The sequence below is a fragment of the Phoxinus phoxinus genome, assembly GCF_949152265.1.
Source record: "Phoxinus phoxinus genome assembly, chromosome: 1".
In the NCBI taxonomy this organism is placed as follows: Eukaryota; Metazoa; Chordata; class Actinopteri; order Cypriniformes; family Leuciscidae; genus Phoxinus; species Phoxinus phoxinus.
In genome coordinates this window covers 13,965,264-13,989,796 of record NC_136876.1, presented here as the reverse complement: position 1 = coordinate 13,989,796, position 24,533 = coordinate 13,965,264, and the positions used below count along the sequence as shown (strand labels likewise).

The window sequence follows — 24,533 nt, the reverse complement described above, 5'->3', positions numbered from 1 at the left end:
CTTATTTTAATACATCATATTGTAACAGTCCATAATGAGTCCTGTAAGACAAAAAACAAAAACAAACATTGGCGACCCCTTGAGGGAGAGACTGTCCAAAGGAAAAATATTATTGGATAGCAACATTTGCCACCAAATAGCCTAGCATTGTTCTTAAAAAAATTAAAGATGCCGTTAATTAAGTGAAGGGTAAGTGTTTATGTAAAAATCGTTTCTTTGATACGCGATAAATGATTCTCTAGAGGCGGCTGCGGCTCAGAAAGCTGATTTCCCTTTGAGCCACGTTCAATTTTCACGACGTTTTTTATCTTACTGCTGAGATTTTGACTCTTTAATGTATAATCGTTCCAATCTAATAAAAGCACAGAGTAATATCTGAAATATAGATGAGAATGCAGCACAACGATGTCCATTAAACGATGGTTTGGAAATCATTATCCAGCATTCAGAAACGCCTGTGGTTGGTCCGTCCACAACAGCGATGAGGAAAGTAACGGTTATAAACTGACAGCGCGTCGTTTCATCAGATGACTGGATATTTAATCAATGTTTAACTTTTAATAATGGACTTTGAAATAAAAAATACACCGTTGATAATTAAAATAGTCGTGTATCCGACCTTTTTACAACATTTTTACTTTTTATGGTGGGCAGAAATGTTGACTCGCTACATTTTTAGAAGTGCGACTGGTTAAAGCGATAGTTCATAGACAGTAAGAGACAGTTCACCCAAAAATAAATATTCTGTTAATTGAAGAATGTTTGTAACCAAATAGTTGACGGCACCCATTGTAGAAAAAGAAAGAGAACTATGGAAGTGAATGGGACCATCAACTGTTGGTTACAAACATTCTTCAAAATATCTTAATTTGTGTTCAGCAAAAGGAAATTCATACAGATTTGGAACGCCCCCCCCAAGTATTATCAAAACCTCACAAAACATTTTTTCCCAATATAATGAAAATTGAGAGCACAAATAATCAATAAAAAAGAACATTTCCAGAAAATAATGTAGTAAAATTACAGTGACAAAACAAAAACAGTCTGACAAAAGTTACACATTTAGTCGATATCAGATTTAAACTAGAAGATCTATAAGCGATGTAAAATATGTTGAATAATTTAACAAGGCACGTTTATATTAATACATAACACATTTTCGCGTCATTCCACCCAGTGCTATTTTAGTCCAGACGTCATCATCACGCGACGGAAGCGCGTCCAGCAGCATCAACACACACATGTGTGAGTGAGTCCTTCAAACTGCTGTGCTGTACAGAAACACACAGAGCATTCTCGGGACTATCTTTATTGAGCTGATATTATGAGCGGCTCCTCGTAGGCGCTCGCGGTGTTTATTATGCTCGCGCGCCTCCGCTGCTCTTTCCTCACACACAGACTGAGAGTCGCTGAAGAGACTCTGCTGAAGCAGAGACCGGTGACACTGATGGAAACACACTCCTCCGGGAAGACCAGACCCGTGAAAGACACGCGGCGACATGTGAAGACGAGGGACAACCGCAGGCAGGGCGAGCTGCACGGGCCGTCCACCGTGTATGTGCAGGTCGCGGGCGCGGGGAGTCGCGATAACGGCGCGTCGCTGTACGTCTTCTCCGAGTATAACAGGTGAGCATTCAGTGTCACGTGACAGAATCTGTCAAGAGGGTCAAACCTGGTCAAACATTACACTTCATAACAGCACTCATCAATAATCATCATTACATAATACATCAGTAATTCAATACAATACAGCTTAGAAAAATATGTGTGAGGCAGAGTTGACACGTCAGCTGATTTAAAATAATTATAGTACATATTATTTTATTATTATAAATGTAATTAAAATAATATTAACATACATTATTTTGCACATTATGTAATGAATAAATATACAAATAAAGATATAAAATCATTTATTACAAATTATAAACATTTGATTGTCAATGTCATGATTAAAATGTCATGATTTATTTGCCAGTATATTTTTTATTCAGTTTATTTTTTTTATAAATCAAACACATGAATATGTTATTTTTTTATTTTTTCAATTATATAATTAATATATATTATATAATAATTTATATATACACGCATCCATGTAATATACATGAACCACTGACCATCTAAGCAGTATATAATGTTTGTTGATGAATTAATAATGAAAGTAACTACAATGTTGCTAATCAAATAATGTTTTCATTTTTGCAATTATTATTAACAATAATAATAATGTTTAATAAATAAGAGGTAACAATTCATGAGTTTGTTTAAAAACATTATTAACGAATTGTGTCACTTTATGCAATGCTTAAATCAACAGTGTATAAACATACATACGCATTATATACTTTTACATAAATATCTGATTCTGAATCAATAAAATATATGATTCGTATTTATGAATAATGCTTTAAAATATATCATGAAATTTCAAAATATTTTACTGTTAAACTTTATGTAATCTGAGCTCATTAGCTGAGGAATCATAAATATAAAATTGTATAAATGTAATATATATAACTTATTTGATTGTTATTTGACTTGATTTGTTTGAGTATTTATATAATAACTTATCTTTTATTTAAAAACAACATTTACAGGAATTCCCTTATAAGAGACCAGTAAAGAAAAATGTCATTAAACTTTGATTCATCAGATATTTAGTTGACTTGGATAAAAGCATTTGCTAAATGAATGTATAAATGTATTTTTATATTTCCACTTATTAGATTTTGGAAAAATAATGAATCTCTGACCACCCAAGCCGTATATAGTGTTTATTGGTGAATTGTGAGTGAAATTGAGTGTAAACTGTATATTAATTGTAAAGCATCTGTTGGATATGCAGGTATCTGTTCAACTGTGGTGAAGGAACTCAGAGACTGATGCAGGAACACAAGTAAGAGATCAACCAACACTGCAGATTCATTGTGTCGTGACGTGATGACACTCTTGTGTGTTCATACGGCATGTTTTTGTGTTTTGATTGTGTATCCAGAATGAAAATTGCTCGCTTGGACAACATCTTCCTCACCAGGATGAGCTGGGAGACGGTCGGCGGTTTATCAGGTGCTTTAGCTCTTCATTCTGGTTTTTCATCTTTTCCAGTTTCTATCTTCTTCATTACAGAAAGATCCTAACTTTAGAAGATCCTATCTTATCTGTTTGGTAACCATGGCAATTCCAGTTAGGACCTCATTTAGGACAAAATCTATTATAAAAAGGACATTTCTAAAGTCCGTAATCTTATATTAAGGTGAGACACTACAGGTGAATAGGGTACAATATTTAACTCACAGATATCACCATGAAACTTTACCAGTTGATTACTCTCGCGAATAGGATAAAAAAATGTATTGCAAGTTTTCTGTAATTTTGTTTAAATATGCTAATCAGGCTATATATAATTAAATATGTGCTAATTTGCATATATTTAGAAGTGACGAATCTGACCATTGAAAAAAAAAAAACAAGGTTCAAAATTATTTTAGCATTTTGTTGACATATTCAATGAAAAGACATTACCAGATGGGATTATGAATGAATATCTCAATTTGTTACCCTGTAAATCAGACAATACTGCCAATAGCCTTAAAATTAATTTCTGCCCTATTTTTAGGCATAAAGTGTCATATAAATGAGGCCAAGAATGATATATCAACAAATCCCTCTTAACAAACCTTCACGATATAGTTAGGGATACGACTGTAAAGTATGGTGTATGTAGAGCTACAGAAGTGGGAAATCGTCACTAGGAGTGTGAGGAAAAACTCATTTTGAGAAAACGGACTTTAAAGATTTTTATGGCAAAATTCCACTAATTTCTATTGAAAGCTATGAATTGCAGACAAAATATGCATTAGGTCCAAGTAAAATCCATGTATCACACTGTTTAACTTCCAAAACTCATTATTGATTCATCCATCACTGATCATAACATACAAAACATGACAACACTTATAAATACAAATAGTATGAAATGTCACGTGACGATTCTGAACGAATCACGTTGTCAGAAATTGGCATTAACCAATGAGATTGCGCATTTCGAGTTAAATCGCCCATTTTACTTTCATGATTGGTTGCTGATAAATAGGAAATGACCATATTTGGATACGACGGCATTGCAAAGGAGAGAGAGAGAGCTTTCTAACGGTATGTGTGATGACAGGACGTCACATTTATCAATGATACAAGATGAAGAACAGCGATGTTTGATGGTGGAAAGACTTTATGAATACCAAGCTTATCAAAAACTTTACTTAAGGAAAAGTACCACTTATTTTGTTTCTCTTTTTTAATCTCAGTTATTTCTATTATCTGAGTCTTTCCGTGTTACTTCACAGCAGCTGTTTGTTTGCGTATAGTTGGTTGGTTGGTGACAGACCTGAGAGTTGATTACCGAACTCGATGGAGGGCTTTAAGATTTCCTTACTACAGATAAGATGAGATTTTGTAAGATAGGATGATTGAGAATCCTAAATCAACATAAGATTTGCTTCTGTAATACAAATTTGTGAAAAATCCTAAATTAACTTGTCAGATCTTAACTTAAGACTTAGGATAGAAAGTTTCTGTAATGCGCCCCCAGATCACACTATTTTCTTTTTGCTATTTGCAGAGTTTTGCGTTGCCGTGTAAATACTAAGATTAGAGACTCTGCTCTCTGATTGACAGGTTCATGACTCTGTGTGTTGTGTTTTTTGCAGGGATGATCCTGACCCTCAAAGACACGGGAGTCCCTCAGTGTGTCCTGTCCGGACCGCCACAGCTGGTGCGTTTATGCAGATCTTTGTGTCCGTTTGGATATTTTTATGAAGTTTGACTGAATTGTGTTGTTCTGTTGTTTTAGGATAAATATTTGCAGGCCATACGAGTGTTTTCAGGACCGCTGGAAGACATTAAACTTGGTAAAGTCCACCGTTATCATTCTCCTCATATCAGTTCTCATATATATGCAGTGTTGTTATAGTTTACTACAATAACATAAGCTTTAAATAGAGCTGAAACAAAATATATATGTCAGATTTTTTGCAAAAGTTGTTTTTGTTTTACTTTTAAAGGTGCATTGTGTAATATTTAGGAGGATCTGTTGACAGAAATGCAATATCATATACAACATACTATGTTTTCAGTGGTGTATAAAGACCTTACATAATGAACCATTATGTTTGTATTACATTAGAATGAGGCTTTCTATCTACACACACCACGGGTCCCCTTACATCGACATGTTTCTAGTGGCCCTAAAGTGTGTTGTTCTTCGTGCAAAGAAGCTAGCTAAAGTCAGCGAATAAAACACTGACACAATGATGAACAGGTAGCAATAATATTCGCAATATCATATCGTTTTACTGATTAAGTAAACCTAATTTCTTAAATGATCTTTGTAAAGAAACCTCATTGCTGAAAAAGCTACTCTCTGCTGTCTCAGACGACAACATCACTTCTTGTCGGCCACCTTCTGTTGGGTGCAATTCACAACCTCACCACTAGATGCCGCTAAAATTCACACACTGCACCTTTAAGTTGTTGAGGTACTAAAAGTGTAAAAGTAAAAGAGATGAAAATAAATGAAAAAGAAAACTGAAACTAGAGAGTAGAAACTGTAAGGGCTAATTGAAAATGTTATTATAAATAGTATATAAATGTTACTAAAATAACATCTATGGTCCGTTTACTCAGCTGAAGGAGATGCTGTTTGTGTTTCTTTGTTTTGCAGCTGTCAGGCCGTACACTGATCCTCAGTATAAAGACAACACCATGACCGTCAGTCAGGTTCCTCTCTTCTGTGAGTGTCGCCTCATCACTACACTGTTCTGAACGTTTAAAAACCGTTCACATGTAAAGGATCCGTCTCTACTGTGTGTGTGTGTAGCTGAGCGTAAGGCCGAGGCGGGCAGACGTTCCCCAGGCTCGGTGCGCAGCTGCAGTCCTAACAGCGGTCAGAAGGGGGCGCTCCGGAGACTGGAGGATCTGGAGGAGAGTCAGAGTCTGAACGCCAGCAGAAGATCACCCAGTCCAGGCAAGACACACACACACACACACACACACACACACACACACACACACCGGTTTATGAGCTGCTGGATGTAGCGTATGCATCAGTGGTACCCTCGTTATTGCAGTGCATTATGGGATTGAATGAGTGCACTCGATAAGGTCCACTATGGGTTCAGACACTATTTAAGGGTATAGGGGGGCGATACAGAGTTAATATACGAGTATGATATGAGTTAATCAGGGTTGAAGCTGATATTCACAGAAAATTACTTTTGCATTACAAAATATAGTAGATATGAATACAATTAGTTTGAAATTAGTCACAAACTCTGTAGTTTAAAGGGGTAAATGCTATGAAAATTAGAATTTGATTTAATATATATTTTATTTAAATTATTTATATATTTATATGATTATTTTATTGCTTTATTTAATGACATTAGTGTTATATAAGTAAAATAAGTGTTTATTGCATTTGGACTACATTGTTGATCATTTGGAAAAAAAAAGTTTGTCCATTATTATTGTCTAATATAATTATAATAATGTGTTACATTTAAAATATAAAATTAGTTTTGTTCATTTTAAAAATAAATATTTTCAATCCAAGTTCCATTTTGCCTGTTATATTATATTTTCTCCAATAATAATAATTAAAAAGTGATCAAAACAATGTTTTCCATTGCATTTGAACTATACGTGTGAATTTTTTTTTTCTAAACTTGTTTCATCCAGCAAACCTTTAAATAAACCTTGTCTCATTTATAAAAGGCAGTTAGCATGTCACGTGCGTCATATTCATAATTTGTGGTTGTTTTGAAGTGCACTTAAAGAGAGTGGCACTAATGTGTTTGATCAGAAATATGAATGTTTTTTTCTTTACAGAAGGCAAAGGAAATATCACCAGAGATTCATCTCTCGTGGTGGCCTACGTGTGTAAGGTCAGCAGAAATAATAATTATACTAACTTCAGGTGTCTTTTCACCTTTTACGATCATACGGTGTCTAATAGCTTATCTTCCATGTAATGTTTCTTCAGTTACACTCTAAGAAAGGGAACTTCCTGGTACTGAAAGCTAAAGAGATGGGCCTGCCGGTGTGAGTATCTGATATACATATGATATATCTGTTCAGGACTGAAATATAACACACATGTGATGCACCGATATAACATTTTTGGCCGATGCCAATAATTATTTAGATTTGAAAGATGATAACCGATATTTTGGCCGATAAATCTAAATACAATTTTTTCTATAATTTTTGAGAGCCTGATTACAAAAGCAAAAGTCTCTCCATTAAAAGCCACATCCCAAACACACAATTACAATATCCTCATTATAATTTGTATAGCCTATATGACAGACCTGCGCTGCACATTAACTGTATTTTCCTTTTTGAAGTGATTCCAATCATATTTCAAGCAATTCATAACTAGCACGGCACATCTGAAGTGTCTCAGCTGAAGGAAATAATCCATTATTTATCGGCTTTAATATAAGCCGTATAATGTCTTCTCAGACCGATAACAATGACATTAAAAATGCACATATATTGTCCGATACTGATATGGTGGCCGATATATCATGCACCCCTAAATATGAACCTATGCTTGTTTTCTTTGCCTGTAGAGGAACAGCAGCCATCGGGCCCATAATCGAGGCTCTGAAAGCTGGGAAAACTGTCACACACGATGGAAAAGAGGTGATCCTTCAGATGTTTCTAGAGCCGAGAGACTCCAGTGTTGATCTGAAGACTTCGGACCTGGTTGTTCTGACTGTGCAGTGTGTGTTTCAGATCCGACCGGAGGAGCTGTGCACTCCGGCTGATCCCGGACCTGTGTTCATCGTGGTCGACTGTCCGTCAGAAGACTTCATTCAGCCGCTCTGCACCAATCACGTCTTACAAAGGTGAAGAAACTAACTACTGGCGGAAGTTTCCGGATTTTGGCGCGTTCGCACCGCAGGAACTGGGAACGATTTTAGTTCAAGGAACTACTTTAAGCTCCTACTTCTGAGTCGGGTCTAAACCAGCACTAGAGGAACCACCAGTGACGTTACTGTTCGCTGATTAGGCGAACGCACAAAAAAACACCAGCACCCGCCATTTTTTAAAAGCTGTGTAAACACAGATTAAAGCCTATATATTTACTCCATAAACTAACTCTACAAACATGGAAAACAGTGATAGATCGACCTCTTGAACTCTTACGCTGAGGAGAAAATCCAACGCAACTTTGAGAGGACCAAGCCAAACATGATTGTTTTTCTGCTCCGCGCGACACCGGATATCAACCACACGGCAAACGCTAATACCTTTTCATCACTGTCTCCTTTCTATGTAACAGTTCTATCTAATAACGTATTAGACAGGAGTGTTAGACAGATCGCACACTAATGAACACTGCGAACGCGAGCGCTGTGTGCTCAGGCTCTGGTGTTCTCTGCGCCGCCAAAATAAAAGTCACAACAAGAAGCGCGGCTTGCGTCAATACAGAGTTCCTACTAGCGGTGCAAATGCAACCAGGAAAATGTTTCTAAGGGGAAGCGTTAGTTCTCGAGGGGGACCATCCTGGTGGCTAGTTCCCTATAGAGACACACAAGGTCTACTTTCTCTCCAAATGCTTCTAACAGTGTCACAGTGTGTGTGTGTGTGTGTGTGTGTGTGTGTGTGTGTGTGTGTGTGTGTGTGTGTGTGCACGTGTTTTTCTATCCTGGTGGGGACTTTAAACCTGAATGCACACAGACTCATGGGGACCCGTGTCACTGTGGGGACGTAAACTGAGGTCGTCATGGGTACACATGCTTATTAATCATACAGAATGAGTTTTTTGGAAAATGTAAAACTGCAGAGAGTTTTCTGTGATGGGCAGGTTCAGGGGTCGGGTTAGTGTTAGGAGACAGAATATACAGTTTGTACAGTATAAAAATCATTACGTCTGTGGAGAGTCCTTACAAAGATAGTAAACCAGACGTGTGTGTTTGTGTGTGTGTGTGAGCAGGCATCAGAGCGGTGGATCTGAGGACTCGGCGGCTCTCGTGGTCCACATGACGCCGGAGTCGGTGCTGAACACGGATCAGTACAAGAGCTGGATGGAGAGGTACAGCTGGACTCCAGTAAACGCAGGGATCTGATCGTGTGTGTGTGTGGTGTGACGGGTCTGTTGTGTGTCAGGTTCCCCAGCAGCACGGAGCATCTGGTGATGAACGAGCAGACGTTCACGCCTCACAACGCCCGCAGTCTCAAACTCCAGACGCAGCTCAACCTCATCCATCCCGAGATCTTCCCTCAGCTCAAACTCTACAGGAGCAAAGTACAGCAACACACACTCCTAGTGCTTTAGATGAGACCAGTACAGCAACACACACTCCTAGTGCTTTAGATGAGACCAGTACAAAAACACACACTCCTAGTGCTTTAGATGAGCTTTATGAGACCAGTACAGCAACACACACTCCTAGTGCTTTAGATGAGCTTTATGAGACCAGTACAGCAACACACACTCCTAGTGCTTTAGATGAGCTTTATGAGACCAGTACAGCAACACACACTCCTAGTGCTTTAGATGAGCTTTATGAGACCAGTACAGCAACACACACTCCTAGTGCTTTAGATGAGCTTTATGAGACCAGTACAGCAACACACACTCCTAGTGCTTTAGATGAGCTTTATGAGACCAGTACAGCAACACACACTCCTAGTGCTTTAGATGAGCTTTATGAGACCAGTACAGCAACACACACTCCTAGTGCTTTAGATGAGCTTTATGAGACCAGTACAGCAACACACACTCCTAGTAGTGCTTTAGATGAGCTTTATGAGACCAGTACAGCAACACACACTCCTAGTGCTTTAGATGAGCTTTATGAGACCAGTACAGCAACACACACTCCTAGTGCTTTAGATGAGCTTTATGAGACCAGTACAGCAACACACACTCCTAGTGCTTTAGATGAGCTTTATGAGACCAGTACAGCAACACACACTCCTAGTGCTTTAGATGAGCTTTATGAGACCAGTACAGCAACACACACTCCTAGTAGTGCTTTAGATGAGCTTTATGAGACCAGTACAGCAACACACACTCCTAGTGCTTTAGATGAGCTTTATGAGACCAGTACAGCAACACACACTCCTAGTGCTTTAGATGAGCTTTATGAGACCAGTACAGCAACACACACTCCTAGTGCTTTAGATGAGCTTTATGAGACCAGTACAGCAACACACACTCCTAGTGCTTTAGATGAGCTTTATGAGACCAGTACAGCAACACACACTCCTAGTGCTTTAGATGAGATCAATTTAGCAATTTATAGGATTTATAAAGATTTATATCCCGTTTCAGGGATCTTTCCTGGTTTTTGGTAACACTTTACCAATACTTCTTATATTTTACAGTGTCCTTGTTACATGTTATGTGTATTTACTATAGTAATAACTATAGATTATGCATAATTACATGCAACTCAACCAAACCCCAATCCTTCCCTAACCCTATAGTAAGTACATGTAGTTAATCATTATTACACAGTACTTAATATACTATTAAGTTTATTATACTATATATTATATACTTAAATGTATAACTGCACTGTAACAAGGACACCTTAAAATAAAGTAACTCAGGTTTTTTTTTACTAATACTTTTTTTCTCATTTAATGTTATTTTTGATGCTAATATTGCATAATCAATTTTTTGCATATCTCTGTTACATGTAAAATTGGTCAAATAGATAATTGCTTTTTATTTTGTTCTATTTATTATAATATATTATTATATTATAATATTATTTTTTTTATTTTCAGTTAAGTACAGTCAGTAATTTTAACAATTAATATTTACTTTCAATTTTTTTCATTTCCAATTAAATATTCTGTTACAAGTCAGTTTAATTTACATGAAAAAAAATCTAATTACATTTTTTCCTAATGTATTTTTATATTACTATATATATATATTAGGGCTGTCAATCGATTAAAAAATGTAATCGCGATTAATCTCATGCTTGCCATGAGTTAACTCGCGATTAATCGCACATTTTTTATTTGTTCTAAATGTACCTTAAATTAATACTTTTCAAGTTTGTAATACTCTAATCATTATGGGCATGGATAAATATGGATGCTTTATGCAAATGTATGTTTATTATTGAAACCATAGTCAACATAGAGCATGAAGACGAGACATGTTTCAAAGGTCATAGATGTTTTTCAAAGAACTTGTTCATGTCTATTAGACACATGAAGAAAGAATAAAGAAATACCAGGTTCCCATTACTTCTCTTTCTTTGCACTGAGCAATTTACTAAAACAAACATGTTTAGATGCTTGCATGGCAGGGCAGCTCTTCTGAAAATGCTAAATGTACATTTATTATTTATTATTACATTAGTTTGTCTCTCTCTGTGCCCATTTTGATGAAGTTAAATTCTCAATAAAACTGTTTTCATTGGTATATTTTACTGTTTCTGTTGTCAAACAACGGAATGAATATGAAATAGTGACTGAAACGCGACCCATTAAACATAACCAGCTCTCCCTTCCAAGATGTTAATCTGCACAACAATCCTGATAATCGAGCCGTCGTCTGATGAAATCAAATACACATAAGATAAAGACAATATCTCTGTTGTGATTTCTGCTATAAGTGCATGTAAAATAGAGAAGCAACATAATATCTGTGTTTAACTGAATTAAAGCGCTGCTCCTCTCGAGCGAGCGAGCGAGCGAGCGAGAGAGAGAGAGAGAGGTGCGCGCGTGCTGGGAGAGTACCGGCCATTCTCAGAAACTAAAGGTCTGTGCGCTTTATTGAAGAGAAAAAAATCGCTAAAGGGGTCTGCAATGTCGCTAATTTGGCAACACTGTGTATCTCCATTTCTCCAACTAGGGTTGGGCCACGGGTCAAACTGAAAATACGCGCTGCGTTAATCGCGCGTTAAAAAAATTAGTGCCGTTAATATGATGTTGCGTTAACGCCTAATTAACGCGTTAACTTTGACAGCCCTAATATATATATATATATATATATAAAATTACATTTCAATTAATATTTTTTTTATATCTTTTATTTACTTTTTTGGCATATTCAATTAAAACAGTTTCTGTACGTAAATAATTAAAATATATTTCCAAAGTATTCATTGGATCATTCCATATTTAATGCATTTTTATGAAATAGTGTCTGGTTTGTCTCTGTAGATCAGTTTGGTTAGATTTCGATTATTGCCAGTAGGAACATTTCAACGATATATTAAGTGTTTGTGTGTAATGTAGTTCAATGTTTTGTTTTTTTCTGATTTAATGTATTTTTCTATTTTTGCCCAATGTGTTATTAACAGGTTTGTTCCTTGTCTCTCTTGTAGGAGCCTCAGGCGTCTCTAAGCGTTCCCAACGTCAGGGCCGAGTGTCTGCTCAAGTTTCAGCTTCGGCCCAAACTGGAGTGGCAACGGTCAGTTCAGGTCGTTGATCCACAGAGTGTGTCACAGATGATGCAACTGAAATACAGTGTTTACAATACAACATTTGAAGTGGATCAAAACCTTTCATCAAAGTTATACATGAATTTTTAATACTACCCGTTCTTGTCTTGTCTGTCTGAACTTTTTTGATCCACTTCAAATGTTGACTACTGTAGTTCAATTGTGGTCCTCATATACCTCGAATATTTTGGTCACAAGGTTATTGTGCAAGTTAGTAGTGTGAAACAAGGCAATAATTATGAGTTAAAGTTTAACAGCTTCAACAAACCAATTCTTAGGAAGTTCTAATAAATCTTGGTGTGTGTGTGTGTGTGTGTGTAGAGATGCCATCCTGTCCTGCGACTCTGAGGAGTTTGCGAAGGAAGCCGCCGAAGTGCCAAACTTTCTGGAGGAAGTTGAGGAGTGCAGAAAGTTCCAGGCGGCTGCGTCCGTCTCCACATCTGGTGAGCTTTCCAAAAGAGAGAGAGAGAGAGAGAGAAGGAGGGATGAAAGTATTGAATTAGAAGAGCAGAAAGACAAGAACACTTCCACAGCTTGACATTTAATTTCCTCAGAGTAAAGCTTTCTTCACTCTCACTCTCTACTGTATCTCTGCCAGACGCCTCAGATCCTGCAAGAGAAAATGGATTTCTATAATGGTCATAATAAAGATGGATCTCGTCTATATGAAGTTTGTACGCTCTTATTGTGGGCGTCTGTGCTGAATTAATGCAGTTTTCATATGTTTATCGCATTTGTTGGTTTGTTTCCTGTGAAGGTGAGAAGTTTCCTGAGATCGTGTTTTTGGGCACCGGCTCGTCCCTGCCGATGAAGATCAGAAACGTCAGTGGAACTTTAGTGAACATCAGGTAATATTGATCAGCGGTCGAGTAGGAAAGGTCATCTTCAGAGTGTGTAGTTTCGAGGTGCGTACGGCTCACGTGCAGCAGACACACGAGGAAAAATAAAGTTAGTTCATTACAACATCATAGTTACGTATTCCAAGAGTATTAATATCTTCAAGCCATGCAATGGATTAGCTAGGCTAGCCGTTTATTTCAAAGCATAATTAACCAAGAGTCCAAAAAAAACAAAAAACTCCAAACAAGTGATTTTACTGAACATAAGAACTGCTTTGTGTAAACTCCACAATAAAAGCACATAGAATAACAAGTAATAAGATCCTGGTTGATGAGTGATGATCTTCCAGTGCTTTTTCATATAGTGCATGGTAAATCAAGACATATACCAATCCGATCGCTCCGATCGCCCTCTGTCTCTACACATCGTCACTATACCAGAGATCCAGTTTCCAGGTTCAACTTTCAAACGACGTTGGAAAAACACTGCGTCACGATCGGATCCTGGACGTCCTATAGCTTTAGCAGAGCAGCATGTCAATGTCTCTTTGTGATCTGCGTCTTGTGTTGTGTTGTTTGGACTCGTTCCAGAGACCACCTGCTCGAAATAAAGATATGTGATTACTAATGTTTACTAACATGAAGTTACAAACAAAAATGTGGTGCAAAAGCATCATGTTTACACGTGCATCTGCCGTGCTTTTTCATACAAATACTTGGTATAGTTTGGTCTATTACAAAACAAATATGCTTGCTGTATTCTGCTATATATGTATATGATACAGGTCTATCTGTTAATGTATGATGGTTTTACAGATCACGTTTTATGTAGGCTAAAGTAGGTATTTTTTTCACACTATGAAAATGTAGCACTTCTAATATGTCAGCAAATAAAAACGCACTTGTTAAGTGGTATTCACTGTACAGCCGAGCTTCTAGGCTTTAAAACGACATATTTTGTGTTGGTTAAGTAACATGATAACCTAGTAGCACCCCCCGCTTCGCTTTGCTTAAGGTTAACGCTTAATCAATGAATTGATCTTTAATTCAAAAAACAATAGATTACGGGAAATTATGTCAATTGAAATGTTTTCTAAAAGCAAAAGCATTTTTTTTCCATGAAATATGGTTGTTTCATTGGTTTTGGTTTTAATCCCTCTGGTTCACATTGGTCCAAACAATACTTCTTAACTGTATCAGAAAAATCACAGTAGCACAGTGTGTTTTATTGCTGTAATATATAATATCAGCGGAGTTGATTTGATGCAGAGGTGTGTCTGATGACCGTCTCTGCTCCTCAGCCCATCTCAGTCGCTGCTGTTGGATTGTGGGGAGGGAACGTTCGGTCAGTTGTGTCGTCATTATGGCAATGACGTGGACCAGATCCTCTCCAAACTCTCCACCATCTTTGTGTCGCACCTGCACGCAGATCATCACACGGTGAGGCCGACACGAACACACACAACATATAAAAAAACATTAACATAAAAAAACAAGGCCATAAAGACCGCTTGACTACATTATCCTGCTAATTATATGGATACATACCAGGAAAATAATGCTGCAAAGTTTGTTTCTAGAAGAAAAGAGCATCACAGTCCGGCTTAAGTGAGCTCAGTGGTGGTTCATTTTTGTTGTAAAAAGTTATTAATTTAGAGCAGAATCATAGAGAGCTGAGAGATAAATGTATATAAAGTACGAATATTATTTCAGAGTGTTTCGTTATTTGTCGCTCTGCTGACATTGCTGTTTTGTCGTCCACGCAGGGTTTGATTCAGTTGTTATTGGAGCGAGAGAGAGCTCTGGTATGTACATGCTTTATTTTTCGGGTTCAGTATCATTCTGTGCTTGTGTGTATGTCCTATTTCACTGATACCGTCGTCTTGTGTGTTGCAGACGAGTCTTGGTAAAGCGTTCAGCCCCGTGTTCCTGATCGCACCGGTCCAGATCATGACGTGGCTGAACCAGTACCACGACCACTGCCAGCAGATCCTCAGCCAGATCAAGTACGAGACCAACTTTATTATGACAGTAAACACGTTATCATTTGTTTGTTTCTTGACACTTATCGCTTCTGTTTTTCTTCCAGTATTATCCCATCAAAGTTTTTGTTTGACGGTGCCGAGATCCCCAAAGTCAAGACCAAATCCCTCATTCAGACTGTCCTGAAGAGGAATGACCTGGTCAAGGTCTGTACAGCCTTTTGTGATATAGCTAAAAAAAAATTGTTGTCCTTTTTGCTATGCCCAATATATATTTGAATGTTTATGCATTTGCTCTTAAATTATTTTTATTTTCATTTTATTTTGGAATCATAATTTCAAGCAAACAGCAGTTGAAAAAAAAATAATAATAATAAAAAAAAAAATAATAATATATATATATATATATATATATATATATATATATATATATATATATATATATATATATATATTTATTATAAATATTTTATTTATTTATATGCACTAGCTATGTCTAATATATATTTATTATGCATTTGCTCTTAAATTAGTTTTATTTTATTTTATTTTGGATGGAATCATAATTTCAAGCAAACAGCAGTTGCAAAAAAAAAAAAAAAGTTTAATGCAAAAAAGAACGTTAAAAAAGTAACTAATGATTTTATTTATTCATATGCACCAATGTGATGGTTAATCAAACTTTATTGCTAGTTACAATATTTTTTTCTGTCTTGTACTTTTTGGTTTTAAGGAAACTTAATGGCTGTATAAAAAGCACATTAAAATCACAATCACAAGATCTATAATATTAATTTTATATCACCAACAAACTAGTATACATCTCTAAAATATCTCCCAGCTGTACTCATACTGACAGATTGTGATATCAATAAAGAGTGATTGATCTCTCTCTCTCTCTCTCTCTCTCTCTCTATCTCTATCTCTCTCTCTCTCTCTCAGTTTCAGACGTGTTATGTTCGTCACTGTAAGAACGCGTTTGCCTGCAGTTTGACGCATCAGTCCGGCTGGCAGCTCGTGTTCTCTGGAGACACCATGCCCTGCGAAGCCGTCGCCAATATCGGTAAAAACCACATATACAAACCATAACCGCTGATGCTTTTGCACAAGAGTATATACATATAAGAATATTCAGATCGGTATGATCTAGTAGTGTGTGTGTGTAATTATTGTCCTCAGTGATGATTCTAATGAAATTCTAATCAAAATGTATTTTTTTTTAACAAAGAACCAGCATGATGTATAAATAGTTCACTATGTAAATTATGCCTTAAAATTACGCTTTATAATAAGGTTCCTTTTGTTAACATTAGTTAAGTACATTAGTTATCATGAAAAAAATGGTAACACTTTACAATAATGTTTCATTAATGTTCATTTCAACATTTAATAATACATTATTAAAAGCAAAGGTTGTATTTGTTAACATTATAGTTCATTTACTGCGAAATAACATGAACTAACATTGAACGACCTTTTTTTTTTTTCAAACTAACATTAAGAAGATGAACAAATAATTGTTAGTAAATGTTAGTTAATACATTAACCAATGTTAACAAATGAAACCTTATTGTAAAGCGTTACCAAAAAAACTTCTAAAGCATTTATTCATCTAAATGTTAATTCCAATATTTGCTAAAACATCATTAAAATCAAAAGTTGTATATGTTAATATTATTTAATGGACCTCAACAAACAATGAACAGTTTATTATTATTATTTTTTTTTTAACTAACATTAACAATGACCAATACATTAGTTACAGTATTTATTAATCTTTGCATTAACCAACGTTAACTATAATAGAACATTATTGTAAAATGTTTCCTAAATTATTATAATTTTTTGCACAAATGTCATTGATTCTATTGATTCTGAGCTTAAATGTAAGCCAGAAAATGTTCTTGAGATTTGTGAACCACACACATACAAACACACACTCATTAAGATTACATTTTGCGTGCAGTTAGGTGTATAGTTACACGTTTATGGTTAATACTCAGTCTGAGCTGTCGGGCAAACGCCCATCAGTCCGGTTGTGGAGAGAGAGAGAGTCTGTAATTGCGTCCGAATCTCTATAGTGACTCACGGATCGATACGAATGAAGCCTGCGTTTAAATGCTGCTTCCCGTCTCGATCAGCGATGTAATCGATCACACAGAAACCTCTTTAATGGCTCCGGTGGGTATTCATCCTTCCCCCTCCTGAGCGCCGAGATGGTTCGGTCCGCTCGGCTCATTAGGAAAGGCCTTTGTTGTCTCGCCGCTTGTTTGGCCGCTGGAGTTCTCGTGATTGATTTCTAAAGGGAAAAAATGGAGTGTGTGTTGGTGTGTGAAAGTTTGTGTGTGTTTTACAATAGGGTGAAAGAGGGAACAGCATGTCAGCTGTAATTTATCTGTGTGTGTCTGTGTGTGTGTGTGTGTGTGTGTGGCGGGGAGAGAGTTTGATTCATGTCTTGGTTTGTTCTCAGGCAAGAATGCCACACTTTTGATTCATGAAGCGACGCTGGAGGATGGGATGGAAGAAGAGGCGTTAGAGAAGAGACACAGGTAACGGGAACACCGGTTCAATGACACATCCAGATTTAAGAGAAATTCAGATCTACAGGCTCATCGTATCAAGTGTTTTTAACACCAAAACTGTCTTAGTTGAGTTTTTCACGATCAATTCTGACCAGTTTTACGGGTAAAGCAGCAAAAACACCCTCTTTAGTTCCATGTAAACGCCTATTCATATTGGCTGTTGGGTCAGAAATAGTTATAACTACTCATCCTTCAATAACAGCCTCTCCTTTACAGTTGCATCATATTTTGGCTGATTCATAAATCTGTCAGCGCTGAAATGTACTGAGAAAAACTGAAAAATACAAATATGAAGCAGCACAACTGTTTTCAACACTGATAATAATCAGAAATGTTTCTTGAGCATCAAATCATCATATTAGAGTGATTTCTGAAGGATCATGTGACACTGAAGACTGGAGTAATGATGATAAATTCAGCTTTGATCACAGGAATAAATTACATTTTAACATATGAAGACTTCAGATGCAAAAGCCTCTAAGTGCCATCTGACATTTTCTTCTAGATTGATCATTTTTATCAAGCTTGTATGTTTATGTTCAGTTATTTCTAGGGCTGTAACGATTAATCGAAATCCAAAATAAAAGTTTGTGTTTACATAATAAATGTGTGTATTGTGTATAATTATTTTGTATATATAAATACACACACATGCATGTATATATTTAATAAAAATATGTTATTTATATATAAAATAGTTCTATTTATATATAATATAAATCATATAAAAATATATATGCAGTATATAAATGCAAATATTTCTCAAATATATACATGCATGTGTGTGTATATAATTATACACAAAACACACACATTTATTATGTAAACACAAACTTTTATTTTGGATTTCGATTAATCGCGATTAATTGTTACAGCCCTAGTTATTTCCCTTTAATTGCAATGAAAATTACCTATTAATTGTCATTAAAGTGAAATAACTGAACTTAAATATACGAGCTTGATAAAAAATTCTCATTTTAAAAGAAAACTTCAGATGGCACTTAGAGTCTTTTGCATCTGAAGTCTTCATATATTCACATAAAAAACACTTATTTTGAATTGTAATAATATTTCACAGTATTATAGTTTTTACTGTATTTATGATCAAATAAATTCAGCGTTGCTGAGAATAAGAGACTTTCAAAAATACTTTTGAATGAGTAAAAAGGTATTGCCTTTTTCATTGTGGGACAATTTCCATCTACTCCAGGGGTGGGGAACGTCGGTCCTGGAGAGCCACTGTCCTGCAGAGTTTAGCTCCAACCCTGAAAAAAACTCACCTGATTGTAGCCTTAGGCTATGTTTACACGGTAACGATCTGAAGAGAAAACGCAAAAGTGGCGTTATCACTTTTTATTCTGCGTTTAGACGAGCGTTATGGGGTGCGAATCTACGTGCATAAGTGTGAAAGTCGCAAAAGTTTGTGAAATTCGATGTAGTGTGCACTCCAGGCGGCTAGGTGGCAATGTGACGCACTGAAAGTGAAAGAGCCACTGACACTGTTTTTCATGTTTAATACGGTAAAGCTGCTGCTTTAACCCTCGGTGCTCTTCGCGTGTCGCTCAAAAATGACAGAATTATTTATTTTATTTATTTTTTTTGTCAATGAAATTAATACTATATTTTAGTTTGATAATGTTTTGTTATTTTCCTGTACTGGCGCATGCCTGTGACGTAAACGCGTTCTTGACGAGAGCAGATCGGTGCCTTCACTGTCTAGCAGACTTTTGCGTTTTTACCCTTTAGACGGGAACGCGACGGTGGAGCGGTTTTAAGATTTCCACTCTGGAGGGTGGTTTCACTTTTTTGAGTTTTACAGCCCCAAAAACGCCGTCGCCGCCTAAACGAAAGGCACATCCGATAAAATATTTTTACGTTTTCACCTGCGAGCGTTCTCGTGTAAACCGGGCCTTAATGATCCTAAAGACAATGATTAGCCGGTTCAGGTGTGTTTGATTAGGGTTGGAACTAAACTCTGCAGGACAGTGGCTCTCCAGGACCACCCCTTCCATAAATACTGCCAGTGTTGATCAGCATCTCTTATCGAACACTTCAGCTTTTGCCTTGAGTGAAGTGAGGTTGTATTGGGCAAGTGCAAACTAACAAAACCGACACGAAGATAAACCATCTTTTGATTTGAGAGCTAAAAAACACAGTCGCAGACAGGAGGAGAAAATCTTCTGAAATGAAAGTGGTCAGATTTCCCAGTGGATAATGCGTTTCCTGACGGAGGACTCATTTAAAGTTTGGGATTCTCCTGTTAGATGAGCATTGATTGGGTTCCTCGTCGTCCGCTGGAGCGCCGGGTCTCTGGGTGAACCGCGCCTCGTGTCACGCCTGGGGCCTTTTCCAATCGAGCAGCTGAATAACTCTGAGAACTTCTGAGTGCAATTGATTGGGGATTTTGTGGGGGTTCATTTGGGTTTCAGAGAGGAATTGATTGCCTGAGAGGCTGGAGAGCGTCGTCCAAGTCCGTGAAGCTTCGGTTTAGCTTTATCCACTGAAAAGCACACATTTTACAGATTTGTGTTTCGAGCTTTGTAGAAAACAGACATGAGAATTGTGTGAGGAAAACAGCATCACAGCACTCTAAAAGTGTAGACTTTTCTAATGCCATTTATTGTGTAAATTGAATTTGAGGCTCAGATTCACTTCTAAAGTTGCCTGATTGTGTCAGTGATCTTTTTTTTAATCTGTTTCCAGCACCACGTCCCAGGCTATTGGCGTGGGGATGAAGATGAACGCTGAGTTCATCGTGTTGAATCACTTCAGTCAGCGGTACGCTAAGATCCCTCTCTTCAACGACGACTTCAACAGCAAAGTGGGAATCTCGTTTGACCACATGAGGGTGAGGATACACATACTGTCCAATAACCAACAACTAATTCTTAAATAAAATCCTGCCTGCCTTTTGTTCTTAATTACTTAGTTACTTCCTCGATTACTTGCATTATCATCCCTTCCTTATTTTCCTCCTTACTTACTTTCTTGGTTACTTCCTGCATTAATTACAACTATTTCTTCCTTACTTCCTTATTTTCCTCCTTACATCCTTTATTTGTTACTTCCTGCATTACTTACATCATCATCATCCCTTCTTTATTTCCTTATTTTCCTCCTTACTTTCTTTCTTAGTTACTTCTTAATTGCATCATTACTTCCTGCATTACTTTCATCATCATCCCTTCCTTATTTAACTGTTCTCCTTACTTCCTTTCTTTGTTACTTCCTGCATTACTTACATCATCATCATCATCCCTTCCTTATGTTCCTCCTTACTTCCTTTCTTAATTAATTCCTGTATTATTTACATCATCATCATCATCCCTTCCTTATGTTCCTCCTTACTTCCTTTCTTAATTACTTCCTGTATTATTTACATCATCATCATCATCATCATCATCCCTTCCTTATGTTCCTCCTTACTTCCTTTCTTAATTACTTCCTGTATTATTTACATCATCATCATCATCATCATCCCTTCCTTATGTTCCTCCTTACTTCCTTTCTTAATTACTTCCTGTATTATTTACATCATCATCATCATCATCATCATCCCTTCCTTATGTTCCTCCTTACTTCCTTTCTTAATTACTTCCTGTATTATTTACATCATCATCATCATCATCATCCCTTCCTTATGTTCCTCCTTACTTCCTTTCTTAATTACTTCCTGTATTATTTACATCATCATCCCTTCCTTATTTTCCTCCTTACTTCCTTTCTTAATTACTTCCTGTATTATTTACATCATCATCCCTTCCTTATTTTCCTCCTTACTTCCTTTCTTAATTACTTCCTGTATTATTTACATCATCATCCCTTCCTTATTTTCCTCCTTACTTCCTTTCTTAATTACTTCCTGCATTACTTACATCATCATCATCATCATCATCCCTTCCTTATGTTCCTCCTTACTTCCTTTCTTAATTACTTCCTGTATTATTTACATCATCATCCCTTCCTTATTTTCCTCCTTACGTCCTTTCTTAATTACTTCCTGCATTACTTGCATCATTCCTTCCTTATTTCCTAATTTATTTTCCTTGTTACTCCCTTTCTTAGTTACTTCCTGCATTAATTACAACATGATTCATTCCTTATTTCCTTAGTTTTTTTTCCTTCTTCCTTAGTTATTTACTTGCATCCTTCCTTACATCTTTCATTTCCTACTGTTACTTCCTGGACCTTCGTTCATTCCTTCCTTTCTTGCATCCTCCTTTTCTCAGTTACTTCATACATTACTTATATTTCTCCTTTGTCTTCCTTTTTTATTTCCTTAGTTGTTAATTCCTTATTTACTTCTTTACAAAATGAAAGGAAGCAACTAAAGAATGTATGACGGACGCAAGGATGCACATACCTACATCATACCTTCCTTAGTTATTTTCATCCTTCTTTCCTTTTATTCCTCCTTTTGTACCTCACTTTTTTAATTGAGAAATGCTGGAATAAAACAAAATCGAAGTAATATTCCATTGTGAATCAAACATAAGGTTTGATGTGTTGTTTTCTTGTGCTCTCAGATTCGATTTGGAGATTTCCAGATGCTTCCGCGGCTCATCCGGCCTCTGAAGGCATTGTTTGCTGATGAGATTGAAGAGATGGAGGAGAGGAGAGAAAAGAGAGAGATGAAGAAGAGCATTGAGCCTCCATCTAACGAAGAGTCCGGAGCGAGCCGGCAACTGGAAGAGACGAGCCGAGGTGCCAAGAGAGAGCAAGATGACCTCAACCAAGAAGCAGCCGTCAAACGACTCAAGGCAAACTGATGGCCAATCACTCAGGGTGAGGGTTACATCAGCCCAACCTATCAGACGAGAGGCTGGGGAAAACTGAACCAGTCAGCTATGAACTTAAAATATATATCATAAAATCCATGTTGGGTAGAAGTCCAGTTGGGTGAGATTAAAGCAGCTGGAGATTAATGCGAGTTACTCTGAAATGCAGTGTGTCGGTTCCTGACTGGGATCAGGAGTGAAATCTGTCCCGCTGCTATTGAATCTGCTTCAGGCTTGACCATGGTGCCGGTGGGAAAGTGCACTACCATAGATTTTTGTTGGAATGTTTTGCCATTTTAATTTCAACCTGAAACTTTTCAGCACTGAAAAAAAGACATTACGTTTGTTATTTTCATCTAGTTATGGAGAATTTCACTTCAGTTTGAATCAGGCAGGTTTTTTTGGCGAGTAAACTGAGTGCAGTGGTGTGTGTGAGAAAGGCACTTGTACATTTTCTCTATGTAATTTAATTTTATGCACATGAAATGGCTGATCAGCTTAGGCTTTTCTAATTATTTTAGGGAAATAAACATAAACCTGGATAACTATTTGTCATTTATTACATATCTATTTTTATTAAATTTTTTATCCCTCCACCTTAATTTTACTAGTGCAAACACCATTTTCTTTAGACAAAAAAAATACTTTTTTTAGGGTAAATATAGAATATAAATGTCATTATAGCAATAAAATATAAATTTAAAATGCATATAGTTGGTTTAGCATAAATGCCTATATTATTTAAGTTTGGCATAAATATATTATTAATCGTTGTGTGTTTTTTTCTAGTCATGTGACTTTTGATGATGCATCTATGAAGTTTGCTGAAATAATTGGGAATCATCTTCCAGCTAGAGACCATTTGTTTATGATAAAGATTTCAAATTGTGTATTAAATGTATTAAAGAAATGATACAGAGTTATTTCATTTTAAAATTAGTTTTTAATTTTAGTTGTAGAAAGTTCATAAAAGTTGGATGAAAGGACCGTCAGTAAAGATCTACTCTTTCACAACTGGGACATTTGGGTGTTAATCAATACAAAATGGTTTTTGCCTTCTTCCAAAAAGTAACATTTTAGGGTGGAAAAAATGTAGTGAGAAAAAAACTGTAGGCCGGGATGACACTTTTCACAATCCAATCTATTCACAATACATAAAATCTATGTATTGTGAATTGATTGGATGATATTACAGTTATTACATTTTGACCTGAATAACATTATTTGCTGAATAATTCATAATAAGACTAGGAGCGTGTGATTAAGTTGACTTTAAATAATAACAGAAACCACTGAGACGGATGCATGACTAAGCTTTTGTTTAATCGTAACTCCAAGACAAAGACTGCATCATCATTTTTTTCCCAATGGGAACTGATGAAGCTGTCACTAAAGTAGATTGTGCAGTCAACTAACAAAGCTCGTGATTTAATGTCACGTCTCTGGGTTTGATGGTTACTCTGTCATTAAGTGCTTCCCAACAGGAAGACATGTTTGCTTTGCCGTTTATGCATATGTCGAGCACTATCTTGACATCTAATCAGATTTCGCCTCTGAAAAATAAACTGAAGAGATGTATAGCTCAAAGACATGAAAAATTAAACGATGTCTGTTGCATCTGTCTGATACTGGTATCAATTTATTACACAAAACCCGAATGCGTCTGATCTTGTCGACGGCGTGCGCTTCGCCCCGGTGTTCACTAGCAGAGTGGTTTTGATCTAATATTCATCATAGCGGTTCAAATGAAGTTTGGTTTGCTGTGAATTCTATTACAGTGGGAATTATCTACACGATTTTTCATAGGCCTTTTTTCTTTCAATGAAAAACAAAATAACTTTTAAATGACTAGTAGGTTCTCTGAGGCTCA

General features: G+C 36.5%; 1 protein-coding gene across 2 annotated transcripts; it reads left to right on the top strand.

Moving 5' to 3' along the window:
• Nucleotides 1-1,191: 1,191 nt before the first annotated feature.
• Nucleotides 1,192-23,208, top strand: elac2 (elaC ribonuclease Z 2). 2 transcript variants are annotated; one of them, XM_079619075.1, is made up of 25 exons: nt 1,192-1,626; nt 2,849-2,899; nt 2,999-3,069; nt 4,710-4,774; nt 4,853-4,910; nt 5,723-5,791; nt 5,879-6,025; nt 6,889-6,944; nt 7,043-7,101; nt 7,635-7,707; nt 7,801-7,913; nt 9,005-9,103; nt 9,178-9,316; nt 12,366-12,394; nt 12,437-12,451; nt 12,804-12,925; nt 13,240-13,330; nt 14,623-14,761; nt 15,088-15,126; nt 15,218-15,327; nt 15,411-15,510; nt 16,246-16,366; nt 17,774-17,852; nt 20,589-20,733; nt 22,412-23,208. In XM_079619075.1, the coding sequence occupies exons 1-25, from the start codon at nt 1,361-1,363 to the stop codon at nt 22,652-22,654; spliced, it is 2,499 nt and encodes an 832-aa protein (XP_079475201.1). In that variant the 5' UTR covers nt 1,192-1,360; the 3' UTR covers nt 22,655-23,208. The 2 variants fall into 2 exon arrangements, with proteins under 2 accessions (XP_079475201.1, XP_079475200.1); XM_079619074.1 differs by having other exon boundaries at nt 12,366-12,451.
• Nucleotides 23,209-24,533: the final 1,325 nt, after the last annotated feature.